The sequence below is a fragment of the Nannobrachium achirus genome (genome assembly GCF_963921795.1).
Source record: "Nannobrachium achirus genome assembly, chromosome: 4".
Taxonomy (NCBI): domain Eukaryota; kingdom Metazoa; phylum Chordata; class Actinopteri; order Myctophiformes; family Myctophidae; genus Nannobrachium; species Nannobrachium achirus.
The window spans coordinates 24,744,250-24,760,955 of NC_137813.1; the positions used below are offsets into that span (position 1 = coordinate 24,744,250).

General features: G+C 40.8%; 2 protein-coding genes across 2 annotated transcripts; both read left to right on the top strand.

The window, feature by feature from the left end:
• The first annotated feature begins 5,223 nt into the window (after window positions 1-5,223).
• On the top strand, window positions 5,224-11,386 carry mcrip1 (MAPK regulated corepressor interacting protein 1). Its single transcript, XM_080724013.1, has 5 exons — window positions 5,224-5,307; window positions 7,554-7,633; window positions 8,505-8,623; window positions 9,023-9,127; window positions 10,476-11,386. Exons 2-5 carry the CDS (start codon window positions 7,626-7,628, stop codon window positions 10,538-10,540), a joined length of 297 nt encoding a protein of 98 aa, XP_080580139.1. The 5' UTR covers window positions 5,224-5,307; window positions 7,554-7,625; the 3' UTR covers window positions 10,541-11,386.
• A 997-nt stretch (window positions 11,387-12,383) lies between these two features.
• Window positions 12,384-15,452, top strand: alyref (Aly/REF export factor). Its single transcript, XM_080724391.1, has 6 exons — window positions 12,384-12,745; window positions 14,207-14,356; window positions 14,471-14,618; window positions 14,710-14,776; window positions 14,868-15,060; window positions 15,190-15,452. The coding sequence occupies exons 1-6, from the start codon at window positions 12,497-12,499 to the stop codon at window positions 15,202-15,204; spliced, it is 822 nt and encodes a 273-aa protein (XP_080580517.1). The 5' UTR covers window positions 12,384-12,496; the 3' UTR covers window positions 15,205-15,452.
• Window positions 15,453-16,706: the final 1,254 nt, after the last annotated feature.

Here is a 16,706-nt window from a genome sequence, read left to right on the forward strand (position 1 = left end):
GTCACTGTCGGGCAGAAGTTTCGTAAAGTTCATTATTCAAGACTGTCACACAAAACTAGTGAAAATAGCAGATCTACAAGCACACAACGCCTCGCGGGATGCGAGGCGTTGTGTGAACAGTTTTGGATATACATGGTTTCCACCCAACAACAACGATATATATATATATATATATATATATATATATATTCATTTTTTTAACTTCAAATACTAATACACAACGTGTGTGTGTGTGTGTGTGTGTGTGTGTGTGTGTGTGTGTGTGTGTGTGTGTGCACTAGGTATGGCAGCAATCCATGAAGCTGTGCTGACAGGCAACCTGGATGTTGTCAAATTGCTGATAAAATACGGAGCAGATGTTCACCAGAGAGATGAGGACGGCTGGACGCCTCTTCACATGGCCTGCAGCGATGGCTATCCGGAAATTGCTAGGTCAGCAACCATTTTCAATTCAGCCCGCTCTTTAGACTCTACTGGCGCCATTAATAAAATCTAAGGACGTGCTTGTGAGTGCTGTCCTTCTCATTGGAATGTAGTTGCGTAGTTACGTAAGCGGAAGATCCAGCACACATTGAAGGTAGTGAATTACAGTTTTAACTTTCATCAAATCAACAACTTTCTTAAACCTTTATCTACTAACAACCGAATGTGCTTGCTCTGTATAATATTACATGCACTTAAGTATAATTGCCTACTTTGTCACGTGATGGTGTCACTCGCCAAAAATGACTATAATTAGTGAATATGTAAATAAGTAAGTAGCCTAAGTAAGTAAAATAATAAGAGACTCCAACTTGTAGGTCAGACATATAAAGTATCAACACAGAGCATTTCAAAAACCTGGACACTATAATATTACAAAATATATTATCTTCACGGTACACAGTACACAGTAGGTACACACTACAAACATATTATCAGAAAAGCTATTACTAATTCAGACAGCACAAATATAGTGAATCACCCACTTGGACTATAAAAGGTGGTAGGATAGAGATTTGCATTTTCAAATGCATTTGAACCCAGGTTTCATGAACATGCACAAAAGATAAAGATGGCGTGAAAGTTGTTGTTGTGTGAGATAATCAGATGGTATAATATCAGATCAGTCAGTGTGGTTAATATACTTATTGATTTGCATTTTACCAGCAAATGCAGTATGAATATTCTCAATATCTAACCCATATTCGTAGTGCTACATACAGTGCTTTTCCTATGCAAACTGCTAATAACGTATTCAATCAATCAATCAATCAATCTTCTAATGTTTATTCCCCACATAGATACCTGCTTGCCATGGGAGCCAATACAGAGGTAGAGAATGAGGGTGGGGAGAAACCAGGAGACCTCGTTGACCCAGAAAACAAAGCTCTGGCCAAACTATTTGAGACAGGCATCTGTGCCTGAGCACAGACCTGTGAGAGCTCAGTGTGAAAGAATGCACAGGGTGAACTGAACAGGAAAACATACAATATGGAGTGCACCATGTAAGTGCTGTACACATGGGGCGTCACGAGGGGGTAGGAAAGTGGGACTGAGTTACTAGGGCCCAAGTTGGAGGGGCCCTAGTAACTTTAGCTATTGAAAAATAGCAGATATACAAGCTCACAGCGTGGCACCGAGTGCCGCGCTGCGAGCTTGTAGATCTGCTATTTTTTGAAAAGTCGTGAAAATGTGTGCAAATCTTTGAATATATGTATTTTTTAAGCAAACATTTGTAACTCAAATTTTGCTTCTGGGGTGTCCCTGGAACTAAATATTTTTAGATGGGGGTCCGTGGCTAAATACATATAATTTTGGGGGTCCTTTACATGAAAAGGTTTGAGCATCACTGACATGGAAACATAGGTTTCTTGCACACATTTTCACAGTTTTTCAAAAATAGCAGATATACAAGCTCAGAGCGCGGCACCGAGTGCCGCGCTGTGAGCTTATATATCTGCTATTTTTCAATAGTTAACATTCATGGGGGGCCCACAGTGAATCCTTGTACCCAGGGCCCAGAATTTGGTGTGACGCCCCTGGCTGTACACAGTAAAAATCCTCTGTGTTCATGTATCAGTTTGTAACTCTGAGAGGGTACAAATGTAACCAAGTGGACCATTTTGTTTTACCCTCGTCTCAGGGTTCAAATAATACTGAGGATATTTGTGCAAGGTGGGAAAGATAGCCAGTGCTCGGACCACGCCTCTGCTCCATCGAGTTAACTGTTTTGTTTTGTTGTTATTTTAATCTGGGGTGACACAAATAATTACTTTCATCTTTCTTTGTTTCATAACTCTGACTTTTGAGCAATGCTTTGTAAAGATGCTTTTGTCTTTCCGAAGCTTTGCTTATTTAAAGCTGTTTTTTTTCCCCCTCACATGACTTTACTGCCACTGTGTTCATAAAGTGTTTGATTTTCATTCATTCTACCAATACAAAACAGGGGGAGGGGACAGTTATAAATATTATATATGTATATAATCTGAGGTGCAGGTCTTAATATTGATTCCATGAGAAATGAGGAAAGTAGTAAAGTAACACACACACGCACGTGCACGCACACACACACACACACACACACACACACACACACACACACACACACACACACACACACACACACACACACACGTATATCATGCACTGTTGAATTCTAGCATTTCATTGGAGGTATATCATATCACTATATATAGTATTCAAAAATTGAATACTATATATTGAAGGTAGATTGACGCGTCATACTTGAAGAGTTAGGGCTCTATTTTCGTCCATGCCTTACCCCTTATCTCTAAACGTCTTTGCCTATTTTTACTATTTTGAAAAACATTTTAAAATACTTCAATAACCGATCTACAAGCTCATAATGTGTCAATGTAGATCGGCTAGTTAAACTATTTTAAAATGTTTTTTCAAAACAGTAAAAAAGACAAAGAAGTTTAAGCATGGACGAAAATATAACTATTAGTGTCCTCACTGCTGGGCAGAGCGAGGAATAACTAAATAGCAACTTCACTGGTAGGCCATCAATCAAACAATTATATGCATTCGTATTGTCATGCTGCCATTTCCCCTGGGTATTGCTGTTATGTTCTTTATGAGAAACGGTGTGCTGCAACTATAAGAAATGTCTGCGATGAAAAGTCTTATAATTGCTTCTTTAAGAATTATTTTTGTACGTTTTTTTCTTTTTCTTTTTTAAATAAAGACATATTTTATCAATATGAAACGTCTGTGCCTACTTTGTGCCAGAGGGGGTGCTATCAAAAGCAGAGGCATGGATCCCCCCGACCCGTCCCCTCCAGCAAATCCAACCCTGCCTATCCTATCCTATTATGAATCTCTGTCTGTCTGTCTGTCTGTCTGTCTGTCTGTCTGTCTGTCAGTCAGTCAGTCAGTCCGTCTGTTCCGCATGGTTGTCCTCAGTGGGTCGAACAATTGATCTGAACTTGCACACCGGCATTGACCATTGGCATATGCAGACAGTGAGGGAGCCCGTTTTTCACTTTCCCAAAACACCAGAGATTTGGAGTTCGCGTTATGGGATCTGTGATGTCATCATGGTTACAGCCCAGCCTGGGGCAGGAGGATAGACAGACGTGGCTGCTGCCTGCAAACTTATAAAGGACTGTTTTATGAGTGAGATGGCGCTTTGGATATCCTCCAATCATCCATCATACCATAGCACTAGCATACAGATTGACAAGTGCAATGTTCAAATCCATGTTGTGTTATTAGCACGTATTATATATCTTAGCTGAAACAGCTTAAACATCAATCAACTTCTCATAGTAGTGGGGGCAACGATTCCATGACAGGTCGTAATTACAGAGTTCTTATCACACAACACGCCAACACGATTGAATCACTCTCCAAAACTTAAACTATGCTTACCAAGCGCATAACCCAAAAGTTTGCATATAGTTTGGCTACGCACATTGCCAGGTAGGTAAAATGTTGAATCAAGGTAGGCCCAGTGGTGGAAAAAGTACTCACATATTTTACTAGTAAAAGTAAAAGTATCAATACTGCAAAGTAGATATGCTCCGAAGTAAAAGTCAAGAATTCAAAATGTACTTGAGTAAAAGTATGAAAGTGTTGGCATCAAAATGTACTTAAAGTACCAAAAGTAAAAGTAAAACATGTTTGAAAATAGCAGATCTACAAGCTCACAACGCGTCGCGATGCAACGCGTTGTGAGCTTGTAGATCGGCTATTTTCAAATAGCCAAAGTATAGAATAGGGCTAAAGTGCACTAATGTATGTTTTATAATATTATAATTATACCTGCAAAGTAACTAGTAACTAAAGTTTTCAAATTAATGTAGTGGAGTAAAAGTACAATATTTGGATCCGAGATGTAGTGGAGTAGAAGTGAAAGTACTGGAAATTGGAAATACTCAAGTAAAGTACAAATACCTCAAAACTGTACTTAAGTACAGTACTTAAGTAAATGTACTTAGTTGCTTTACACCACTGGGTAGGCCTAGAAAGCCTGGGTACCAAAGCTAAGGTAGGCCATTAAAATAACTGATTTCAGAGCTCAGGCCTGGAAAGCTGTCCCGTGTATATCCTCTAGATGGCATCCCAGAGTCATAGAAAAGATGGGACTGTCAGAGTAAAATAAAAGCCCACAGAAATACTAGTCTGTTTCCCAAACAATGGATCGGGACCCATTTTTAGTCGCTGTTGTGATTAAAAATGTTTTCGTTTTTCGTCTAAGTTCAAACTGAATTATTCTTCATTTTGCTTAAAGTGACCCCACTTTGAGAACATGCACAACCTTTTTTATCAGCACTAAACCATTTAAAACAATGATCTCCTCCTGTCCCAGTAATGATTGCCTTTTGTAGTAGTATCAGTATGCCTTACACTACACTATAATTTTAATCTTTCATTAATTAATTATTTCATACCCTATGCATGAATGCATAAAAAACTGTTTTATGCCTTTTAACTGCACTGCATTGATTATTCTTTTGTACTCCTTAATTTCTTTTGACTTTAATATCAGTAGAGGCCTACCTCATTCCGTCTTGATAAACAGTTCTTGATAAAGTAAGCTTTTCTAAGAAATATATTAGCCTATTACACTAATACTACTACTACTAACAACAATAATTTTAATAATAAAATAATAATAACTATTAATAATATAAATAATTAATAATAAAAATAGAAGAGTTCTTCTTACACTTCCGTTTCTCCTGCCCGGAAATGATTGGTTGGCATTGGCAACGTTTTAGCCAGGCCTTGGTACAGCCCGGGTACAGCGTACACACTGTCTGGATAAGGAAAGCTAAAGAAAAACACATCAAAGAAAAGGTTTGCGGAATAGCTTATACTTGTAGAATGTTCGTCATTATGAATTCAGTGCATGGATCGTCTAAGGCCACTCACCCCCATACCATTAAATATCTGTGAGTTAAATGATGCGTTGCCAAGCTTAGGTGCTAGCCTCGATAAGACATCAGTGTAGTCGCACTTCAATGGCCGGTTAGCATCTAGCTAACATTGTGTTAGTAATCCTTATTACAGTGGGATAACGACGTCAACACTATACAAAAAAGCACACACACCATCACAACAAATCGTCTGGTGTTTCTCTGTGGTTTAGACTGACTGTCAATGACCAGTCTCGGCTCATAGTTATGTTTTGTTATTATTGTTGCCTGGTTAGATTGCTTGCTGCTAACAATGCTAATGTTAGCCTAAACGTAAACAAAGCCCTCTAGATTCGCAGATTTGCGTTCGGGGTTGGTGCTCAGCTGCTCATACGCGGGGTGTTGTTTACAACACGGATTGCCTTTGCTATTAAATATTATATTGTCTACAGTACACCACCACCACTTGGTTAATACGTGGTTATTGACAGAGTTAAAGCCAGCTTAATTGAAAAGTATAGTTTGCACACCCTTTTAGAGCATATCGGTGGACATCGTTCACAATAGATGCCCAAAAAAGAAAATGGGGATAATGGGTGGTTATAAGGATAGATAGTTAACGATAGATTACAAAAAAGAAAATTAGGATCATCATAATAATGATTATAGTGTGTGTGTGTGTGTGTGTGTGTGTGTGTGTGTGTGTGTGTGTGTGTGTGTGTGTTTAATATATAGCTATCAAAAGTCCAGACTCATGCAGATCAGCAGGTACTAACAAATGTAAACCAATATCATGATAGGCACCTGTCCATCAGAAATCCACAGATCTATAGCGGAAAGCAACTCTAAATTCTATTTTGAATTTCTTGAACCTAGAGTTGCAACACCACCTTTGACATCCAAATAGAAAAGTCTGATTGTATTAAATGACGTAAAACTCACCAACATTGCAGCTGTACGGAAAACTCGAATTATCTTCTATCTGCAAAGTGTTTGTTTCATGAAGATTCACCGTAGATATGTTATGAGCTACTTTCTGTACATAAATTATGTGCAGGTGAGTTTAATGTCGTTTAATACAAGATAATTCAGATAGGACTTTTCTGTTTGGTTCTATCTATGGGCTATCAATGGTCGGTGTTGCAACTCTAGATTCAAGACATTAAAAATAGAATTTAGAGTTGCTTGCGGCTACACAGAGCTAAGATTCATTGTGCTAGTCTAGATACCAGAATATTACACCACTTACAATCTGTTTTTAAAGGTAAACAGTATAGCTGTTCCGATTCCGATACCAGTATCGGAAAAGCTTCACTTTCAATTACATATATTTTTGAATGCTTCAGTTGATGTTGCATGACTGTTTTATATTACTGTACTATTTACATATTATTATTTGAACAACTTTATAAATGACTTACTTAAATTACTTACTAAATATATATATTTTTTTTATTTCTAGATCAGTGGTTCTCAAACTTTAATTTCAAGGAACCCCATAACTCTTGAGAGTGTACTCTCAGAGTTACAGGCCTGTAAGGGTCCATTTGGAACCCCCTCAAGGAACCCAAATGATCCCTTAACCCCACGTTGAGAACCACTGTCCTAGATCTGTTTATATTAGACACTGGTATCGGATTGGTACTCTGTATCTACTATCTATCGACCGATATGCAAGTTGCAATCGGTACATCTCCACTAAACGATACACTAAAATATGTTTCTGAATTCTTGATTTATCACTGCCAATGTGACATCAGGTGGGTCATCGTGCTCGCCAATGGCCAAAATCAGATCTCATAATAACCAGATGCGAGACGTTTACCTCTGAACTGCGTCTGGAGGGTCAAAGATACGTTGCAGTTCAATCCTGCCCCCATCGCTGTCATTGGCTGAGATGCACACAACTCCTTTTTCACTAGGATACGGAAATGAAATACTCTCAAAATACAATTTAATGTCTCAACTTTTCACATATATACTGTATATTTGTCATTGGTTGCCATTAGTTTACATTGCTGTATATCAAATTACTGTAAAATGACTATATTACTTGCTTGACAATCACAGAATAAAATGTACCCGCTAAACAACTGTGTAATTAATTGAACTAAGTTGGTGTCGTTGATGTTTAGCCTAATCATACTTTCACTGTAAATGTTCTATTCTCCTTTCTTATCTTAACAGAAAACGTCCTGTCCTCCACAAAGTATCCATTCACCACAGAGGAGCAAAGAGCAAGTGCAGACTGCAAACAGGATGACCAGGTCTGAGGACAGTTACATGGCTATATTGGTGCCACATTATTTTAGATTACAGACTTAAGTACTTACTATTATCCTACATATAACAAGCACGTTTTGACCACAGCAGGTCTTCATCAGCCCTACTGTGGTCAGCAACCTACTGTGGTCGAAGCATATTTTGAGTTTTCCTTGTTTTAATAAAGCTTTTTCTACCTTTCCAATGAGTGCCCGGAACCTATTTTTTACACACTGGAAATTAAGTACTTCTATTCCATTATCAATCGCAGGCAGTATGCTTTTGCAAGATATACTTTCTATATTTAGTGGCATGACGATTGATTTCATTGGGACAATGTGACTTCATTCAAAATCAATGACTAAATTGAGTCACACCGTCTGAGAATACAATTTATTCTGTTGTGGCTAGTAATTACGGGTGAAATCCAATAAATGAGATTCCAATGTTTAGCTTTTGTAAAGATGTTGATAATTACCCATGACTAATTGTCTAGTTCTACTCAAATAAAGAGGAAGCACATTTACAGAAAAGTCTAGTTCTACTCTAATAAAGAGGAGCACATTTACAGAAAAAAATGCATCAAATGTACTTCCTCCACTTCATATGTTGTAGTGTTGGAGAAGAGGCCTTTGTGATTTAAGATACAATAGTGCTGTGCGCTTCTAACAAAGACAACAGGATTTGTTATTTAAGTCATTTTCTGTTAGTATCTTGTTGTTTTTTTTGTTTCGTTTTTTACATTTACATGAAAATTGTAAAACTGTAATACATCTTTCAAAATGACAATATATTATTTTGTCCACATAATTATGTCGGTATTGTATTTACAACAGCTTTAGCTGTTAAATCTTTTCTGTTCTCATGTTTGTGAAGCTCATCTGCTCCCAGGATGGTGAACAGTTATAAACGGACTTCCAGTCCACGGTCCCCTACTAACAGTGGGGAGTTCTTCACTCCTGCACATGAAGAGAATGTGCGCTTTATCCATGATAGTAAGTGAAACCTTAGATACTGATGGCTTATTATTGTATATGATATAATATTCTCTGGTTTCTTTTCTGGTGGTTTTATATGTTTCAGTGTGCACTGTGCAGATAGATGCATTTTATTTTAAGTGTGCGAGATTGTGTAACTCCATTGATGAACATGCGACACAAATAAAATTAAGACCTTTTGCCTGTAAGAAACCAAATATCACAAGCATACCTTTTGACCTTTTTATTCAATTGAATTGAATAAAAGGCCTGTATTTCAGTCTCTCTCCTCATGTCCCCACCAATAGAATCAGCATTTAGGCCTCTCACAAGATTCTCAGCACAGGATGGATGAGGCTCCTGAAAGGGGATGAAAAGCAGAGTTAATGTTGTCTCTGTTTCCTCCGACCTCCACAGCTTGGCAGTGTGTGCTCCGAGACATGAGGTCAACACAAAACAGCGAACGCAATGACCGTGGACCACAGGAATACGTTGAAAAGAACCCAAATCCTAACCTACACTGTAAGTGCCCGACAGTTACAGCTTGTGTCCACCTAAAGGCTTATGCTTATTTCTCACGTAACTTGAAAAGAATTCCCTCGATCTTTAAACCCGATAGCAGATAGGCAACTGGAGTCAGTCAAGGTCAACAGTCAGCGCTAATTATCCTTCAGTGGCACAGGCTCAAGAGCCCTGACTTTGCTGACCCACCGTCGACTCCTTGCTGGCTGACAAAATGTAATATGTTTGAATCTGAAATACCTTATGACTTGAAACAGCTCTGACCCTGCCTTCACACAGCCATTAACTTGTTCCACCAGTCACCAGAAGTTCAGCGACTCACTAGTTGATGGCTCTCTGAACACAGGCTTAGGACTGATCTAGTCTCACGGTAGCTCTGGTCCATAGCGTTAGTGGAGTAGTGGAGTTCTCCCTAACGCTATGTTCCTCTACCTCCGTATTCCTTGGCAAAACCGGAACACCCCGCCGTCTGGTCCAAAAATAACAAAAACTGTTTCGCCCCTCATCAAACCAAAGGTATCAGTGGACAGTTGAAAGCTTACTCTACTTAGTGGACGAGGTCTGAGCCCCCCACCACACGATTAAAATACATTTCTAGGGCAAAATGAAAAATATTCCACCGGATGGAGACGCTCTTCCAGGTTTTTACGAAACAGCGCTTCCAACGTCGCAGAGTTGAATAACACCCAGTGAGACTAATGCTCATTGTAATTCGGTCCTCTGACCTGCGCGGCAGTAGTGAGTTGGCACCTTGATGGCGACGACAAATAGTGAAAAACGAGAAGAAATTGAGTCTCCATCCGGTAGAATATTTTTCATTTTGCCCTAGAAATGTATTTTAATCGTGTGGTGGGGGGCTCAGACCTCGTCCACTAAGTAGAGTAAGCTTTCAACTGTCCACTGATACCTTTGGTTTGATGAGGGGCGAAACAGTTTTTGTTATTTTTGGACCAGACGGCGGGGTTTTCCGGTTTTGCCAAGGAATACGGAGGTAGAGGAACATAGCGTTAGGGAGAACTCCACTAACGCTATGGACCAGAGCTAGTCTCACGGTAGCCACTCGATTGGATTAATAGATCATTTCTGGGTCACAATTTTTTAAAAGTGGTTAAAGACTGCCACCTAAGTGTTACAGCCCTGAATAGACCAACCACGTAGCAACGGTGGACTTCTGTTACAGCCCAGCCCAACAAAGTGAGACATCCTTAGACTTTTTCTCCTAAACCTGGACATATTGACTTGTGATTCAGACCATCCTTCATAAAACAGTGGGTCTGACAATCTGAGACTAGCAATGATCAAACCTTGTACAAATAACACTGTCCCAACTCTCTGTCTGTTCTTGCAGCTTTCACACCAGTGGACCTAACTGACCTCAAGAAACGCAACACACAGGATGCCAAGAAGTCCTAGTCTTTCCTGTGATGGTCTAGAAGATATTTTTCTTCCCTCCGCCCGCTATCCTCTGGAACTTTTCTCCATCAGCCCTCTTGGCCAGTGTAGCTCAGACAGCTGATCCCTTCTCTAAACTCTGGACCATACACCTGCCTGTTTCTGTCTCTGCTTCTCTCTCTCCCTCTCCCCCTCTCTTTCTACCTTTCTCGGAAGAGGACTGGGATTTCAAAAACAGAAGTTCTCCCCCCTCTTGGATCAGATGTGTTTTTTAAACTCATAAATTGTTCATATACATTCTGTTTTTATGTGAATGGGACTGACACATACTTTCATCTATGCTGACATCCTGAAACTGAGGCACAAACTGTTCACAAACACTGCACAGGAAACAGAAAGACTGCAGTCTTAAATAGAAACACCAGGTTCTTTACAAATGTACTAATTTGACCTTGGAGGCAAATGCTGAAGGGCTGACTTTTATTTTGTATTATTGTTTTTCGGAAGATAGTTTGATAGATAAATTGTATTGGAATGGTCTTATTAAAATCAGACTATAGCTCGGTTTATACTCCATCGCATGACAGTGTCACTTGCCGACAAGAACAGATCTTCAAGCCAACAATGAGTCGCATCACCGTTGTGCGACAGAGTATAATATTAGGCATAAGGGTGAGTGTTGGGGGAAGTCAAATACAATGTAGAATGCCAATGTTTTTAATATAAATTTCCCTTTCTCTAAAAAGGACTCCCCCTCGGTCCATTGTATTTGGGAAGCCAAATACAATGTAGAATGCCAATGTTTTTAATATAAATTTCCCTTTCTCTAAAAAGGACTTCCCCTCGGTTGACTTCCCAGCCTTGAAACAAAAAATTGAATAAAAGACTTTTACAATATCCCTACTTGCTTTGATGTTGAATAGACAACAAATTGAATGCTATATGTACTGCACATGATTTTTACTCTCACCATCTGACATTTACAACATGCAAATGATTTGTATTATATATTTTTTTTTCCCCAAAGACTACAATTGAACCAAATATTAATTTGTTTAAATAAGCCATTTTGCCTAGTTGTTTGGTAGCTAGATCCAGCCTAACTAGTTCAAAATGTCTGCTAGGGGAATGTCTATTTTGGTCTGTTCTCTGGTGTTCCTGTGTGCCTGTACAGCTAAATTAATACTTGATGCTGGCACACAAACGCCCCAATAAACAGGCCTATCCTTTACTGTCATTCTAAGCTGTGGTTATGCCTCTATAGCAGGGTTTCTTAAGGTAGGGTCTGGGGACACCTAGTCCAATAGTGTTCCAGGGTGTCCCCAGCTCCCTAGCCTCTGCAGGCCTTTATTTTCATTTGCGTTCGTAAATACAACTATAGAGAACCTACAATAATGTCTATTACTGTCTCAGTTTCATTATACAGTACATATACAACTACATAGTAAAGGAATTCTGTACCATATTATGGCAGACAGACCACCATATAAATTATGTCAAACACTAAATCATCTTTGGGTTGGATCCTTGAATAGGGGTCCATGGCTGAATACATGTGGGTCCTTGACCTTGAAATTAAAAAGGGTTGAGAATCACTGCTTCATGGCACGTCATAAAATGTCTGCTGTGAAAAAGATCTATATGAAAATGTTTCAAAATATGTCTTCCTGCTATGAACCACTGGTCTGTAATAAGATCAGATAAAGAATTAAAGATGTATTGTATTGATCGGCACTTGGAGGGATCAGCTGGGATGATCACCTGGGCGGAGCCACAGGACATTGCGGGATGGCGTCACCGCTACGCACCTCCCTCTATATAGTCCAGCTGGCGCGCGTTAGGGATCTCCATTGTGATTATTCCAGGCAGACCGCCATCTTTTAGACAGGGTTGCGTGTAGGTAGGGACCAAAGAAGAGGCTAGGGACTACCATTTTCTATTCTCATTCTAAGTTTAGTGTTACTAGGCTCGGGCATAATGGCCGATAAGATGGATATGTCCTTAGACGACATTATCAAACAGAACAGGACGCAGAGAGGAGGAGGCCGCGGCGGCAGAGGCCGAGGCGGTGGTCGTGGCGGCGGCGGCGGCCGAGGAGCTGGCGGTGGGGTCGGCCGTGGAGGAGGCACCCCGGGAGGATTTGGCGGCCGGGGCGGCGGCTCCGGCCCCATGAGAGGCCGACAGAACCTCAACCGTGGTCGAGGCAGACCAACGCCATACAGCAGGGTATGAGAAAAGTTAGAGGAATGGGCAGAAAAACGGGAGAGAGCCCGTGTTGGCAACCTGAGAAATGCCTGGGCGACATCCTCCTAATCTTCAATAGCTACAACTGGCTAGCATGCTAGTCAACCGAGTGTTTGTCCTCCCATATAACGAGGAAGGCGCTCTAGAATTGCGATTAAAGCATTAAATGGAAGTTGTGTGCATACTAGTATGTCCTCTCCCCCCCAACCCGTTTGTGTTTTCATCCTTTTTTTGGAGAAGAGGCTTTTGGAAGCGAGCTAGCTTGTCGGCCATGTTGGCTAGCATGCTAATGCTAACGTTGGATCGTCTAATCTACACAAGGCCGCTGGCAGCGCCATTTTGAATCCTCAGATCTTGTGGTAGTCCTCAGCGGTCAGTAAGCAGTGCTTTCACCCCCTTCCCAAGTGTCGAAGCGATGGCAGACGGAAAAGCACCTCGCCGAGAAATGCATCTACACAAACGAAGATGTACCTCCTTTATTGGAGCGTAGCGTCTGGTCCTGGTTGTCCCGGCGCAGTGGTCCCGACCGGGCGGCCTTTGTTTGGGAGTGGCTGGCGGGTTTACACGACACTGCCCGTCGGGTGGCTTTCAACCGGTGTGGCTGTTAATTGTGGATGGAGCAGTGGACTTTTAACCCTCCTGATAGTGCTTATTTTAAACATACCGTCACTACTAAAGTGTGAATGAGTAACTAGTCACTCCGGCTCCCAACCAAAATGGCGTGGTTTCAAAATGGACGCTCGCATAACATGCCATTATATAGTATGGATAGATGACCAGTTTCCTAGCTTTATCTCGCTCCATCCCTCACTCACGGACACTTCTTCCATTCGAGCCTTTTTATGGCTGTAAACAAACTCTTGGGCGGGCCAGGGACACCTCGAGCAACGCCGGAGGCAACGCTGTTGAGGACAACCAGTGTCTACCTGAGGATCATCTCCCTCGGGAGGCGCAGATGGCAAGAGAAGAGTGGGCAAAATTGGTAGATGGGTGGGCAGTTAGTATTGGTTTTGTATAGGCCTAGAATTTGTGGGGCTTCTGCCATAAGTAATATGGGGATTCTGCCATAATTAATGTGAATAATGTTACTTGGTCAGTGTTGGATGTTAGTAACATTTGCCACCTTGTTGTAATAGAACCATAACCTGATGCATAGCCCAGTTAACAGGAGCATTTATTTAAACTTATGTACTCTATTAGTTCTTAATTTCCATGTTTTTAATTTCCTTATGTATGAACTGATGTACTGATTAACATGCATGTAGTAGTGATGGGTGGGCAGAGAACATTCAGGACCTTCATGGGGGAGGGGGAGCTGTGTACACCGGCCCTGTTGGAAGTGGAGTCCCTGCTTGCCCCAACACCCGGCAGTGTGGACTCTGTGATTGACAGAGACAGGCGGGTCCTGAAGTCAGCAGGTGCGTTCTCTTTCATCTGTTGCAGCCTAAACAGCTTCCGGATAAGTGGCAGCACGACATGTTCGACAATGGCTACAATGCCGGTGCTGGAGGCGGCGGAGGAGCTGGCGTGGAAACCGGAGGGAAGCTCCTTGTCTCAAACCTCGACTTTGGCGTCTCTGATGCAGATATCCAGGTACTGGCAGAGCCCTTTTTGATTTTGACAAGATGGGCTATGTTTTAGTATGGAAGTGAGCAACACTTTGTTGAAATGTTTTAATCATACATTGACTGTCTCGTTCTTTTACAGGAACTCTTTGCCGAGTTTGGTACCCTGAAGAAGGCTGCTGTTCATTATGACCGGTCTGGAAGGAGTTTGGGGACTGCAGATGTCCACTTTGAAAGGAGGGCAGATGCCCTGAAGGCCATGAAACAGTACAACGGAGTGCCACTTGATGGTATGTCTAGCTTTCAAAATGTATGTCAACATGCTTTGACCTCTGATTTGACACGTGAATGTATAATAATAATAATTGTTTTTGTTTTTAGGGCGCCCCATGAACATACAGCTTGTCACATCACAGATTGATAACCAACGGCGACCTCCCATGCAGGGGTATGTGTCACCAACTCGTCTCTTTAGTTTAATTAAAACTAGCCTCACTAGGTTTCTTACAGTTGTGTAATTGGCATTCCTCTCCCCCCAGTCTGAACAGAGGTGGCGGAGGCATGAATAGGCGTGTTGGCGGCTTCGGAGGGATGCAGAGAGGACGTGGGGGTCGCGGCGCAGGAGGACCCAGAGGCCGGGGGAGAGGTGGCCGTGGTGGTGCTCCTGGTGGCAGCAAACAGCAGCTTTCTGCAGAGGAGCTTGATGCCCAGTTAGATGCATACAATGCCAGGGTATGTTCAATGGTTGATGGCACGTCTTTTTGAAATTGACTCTATAAAGAGCTTCAGGGCAATGTATAGATATGTTTTTTTGTCCTTTCAGCAAGTAATTTCTCTCTTTTTCTTTTTTTGTCTCCTCAGATGGACACCAGCTAAGTGTGTAGAGCCATTGTCCACGGTTGTTTTCCCTTTCCGTCTGCACAGAAGGGCAGTTCAGCATTGAAATGTGCAGGATATTTCGTGTACCTTGTTTTTCTCCTTTTAAATGCTCAGTGTTTTTTACCATTTATGTTTTTGAACAAAAAAACTGGTTTTGACTGTAGGTTAGGGGGTGGGGATTTCCCTTTGCCTATTCCTTTCCCCTGTAGTTTGTGTAATAAAACCTGCAGTACATATTAACCATATATTGACTGCTTGTTTGTGTATTTGTTGTTGAATCTTAAGTTTGAGTAATTTGAATTGAATGGTTATTGTTGCGCACTAAATCGGTGTGTTAAATGTTCACGGGTTTCAAATGAAGTCCTTCACCAGCCATGTTGAGGACTACACTGGTTTCAATTAGTCTGATTGGCCATGGAACATTTAGTTCTATTGAAACCCCTGTGTTGGTCCCAACATGGCTGGTGTAGGACTAAATTTGAAACTGAATAGTTGCAAGAAACTATGCAGTACATCTGCTACTTGGTTTGGAATGTCTGAACTCCATGTTCCAATGAGGAATGTTAATGCTCTATGTTGGCATTGAGTTTTGATAAGAAATTCTGGTCTTTAAAAACCTGGTTGTGTTAGCTTTACTCTTAATATAAAAAAATGTATAGACAATGGGTGAGCAGTGAGCACATTATCAAACTGCCAATGTGCTACTGAATTTGTAAGCCTAGAAATGGCTATTGAGACTAGTTGTGATGGATTTCAACCATTGCAAAAATGACAAGGTGATAATTTCCATGTCTCAAATTTCTTCAGTATGGTACAACCTTTTCAATTCAAAGGCGCTTTATTGGCATGAGAATACATGTGTTCACATTGCTAAAGCAAGTGTCACAAATAAAATAAAAACTGTTGGAGGGGGTACAGCATTGTGTAAACAGCTATGTCGCATTTTGACATTTTATATATAGGCTAAAGTTTTTGGAACAAATTGCATAATTTTATTTCCAAAATGCATTCAAAGGTAGCAGCTCTGTTTCATACTGGATGTGCAGTAGTAGGTCTAGATATCAATCCATGGTTTATAGGTGGTTGTGTTCCAGTCTCTAGCCTTATTTTGTCCACTAGATGGCAGCGTAGTGCTAAGTTCTGAGTGGGACTATAATATGCAATCAAGAAGTTTAGCCGTAAGCTCAGTTGTGTATAAAATAGTGAATGCATCGTCTATCAGTTTACTACAGTCAGATGTTCAGTAATGATTAGACAAGCATTGATTTGTTAATTAGGCATGTCTAGGGGACGAACATAAACATGCTTAGGGTAATGATATTCCCGGAAGACGCGATGACGAGCGCTGTGCTCAGTGTGCTGACAAAAAGTTACCAAGAATTACGTTTCCTGTATGGCACTATTTGTTTAAATAAAAATTAAAGCATAACCGGCAACCGGTACACTTTGTCCTAAATTACAATATTTTATTCTAGGATAAAGTGAAAGTCTAAATTAAG

Excerpts from the sequence above, each read along its gene's own strand:
- alyref (XM_080724391.1), top strand. The coding sequence starts at position 12,497 with ATGGCCGATAAGATGGATATGTCCTTAGACGACATTATCAAACAGAAC. Across the intron at positions 14,357-14,470 it reads TCTCTGATGCAGATATCCAG|GAACTCTTTGCCGAGTTTGG; the intron begins GTACTGGCAGAG and ends GTTCTTTTACAG. Across the intron at positions 14,777-14,867 it reads CGGCGACCTCCCATGCAGGG|TCTGAACAGAGGTGGCGGAG; the intron begins GTATGTGTCACC and ends CTCTCCCCCCAG.
- mcrip1 (XM_080724013.1), top strand. Across the intron at positions 8,624-9,022 it reads TGTGCGCTTTATCCATGATA|CTTGGCAGTGTGTGCTCCGA; the intron begins GTAAGTGAAACC and ends CGACCTCCACAG. Across the intron at positions 9,128-10,475 it reads CCCAAATCCTAACCTACACT|CTTTCACACCAGTGGACCTA; the intron begins GTAAGTGCCCGA and ends CTGTTCTTGCAG.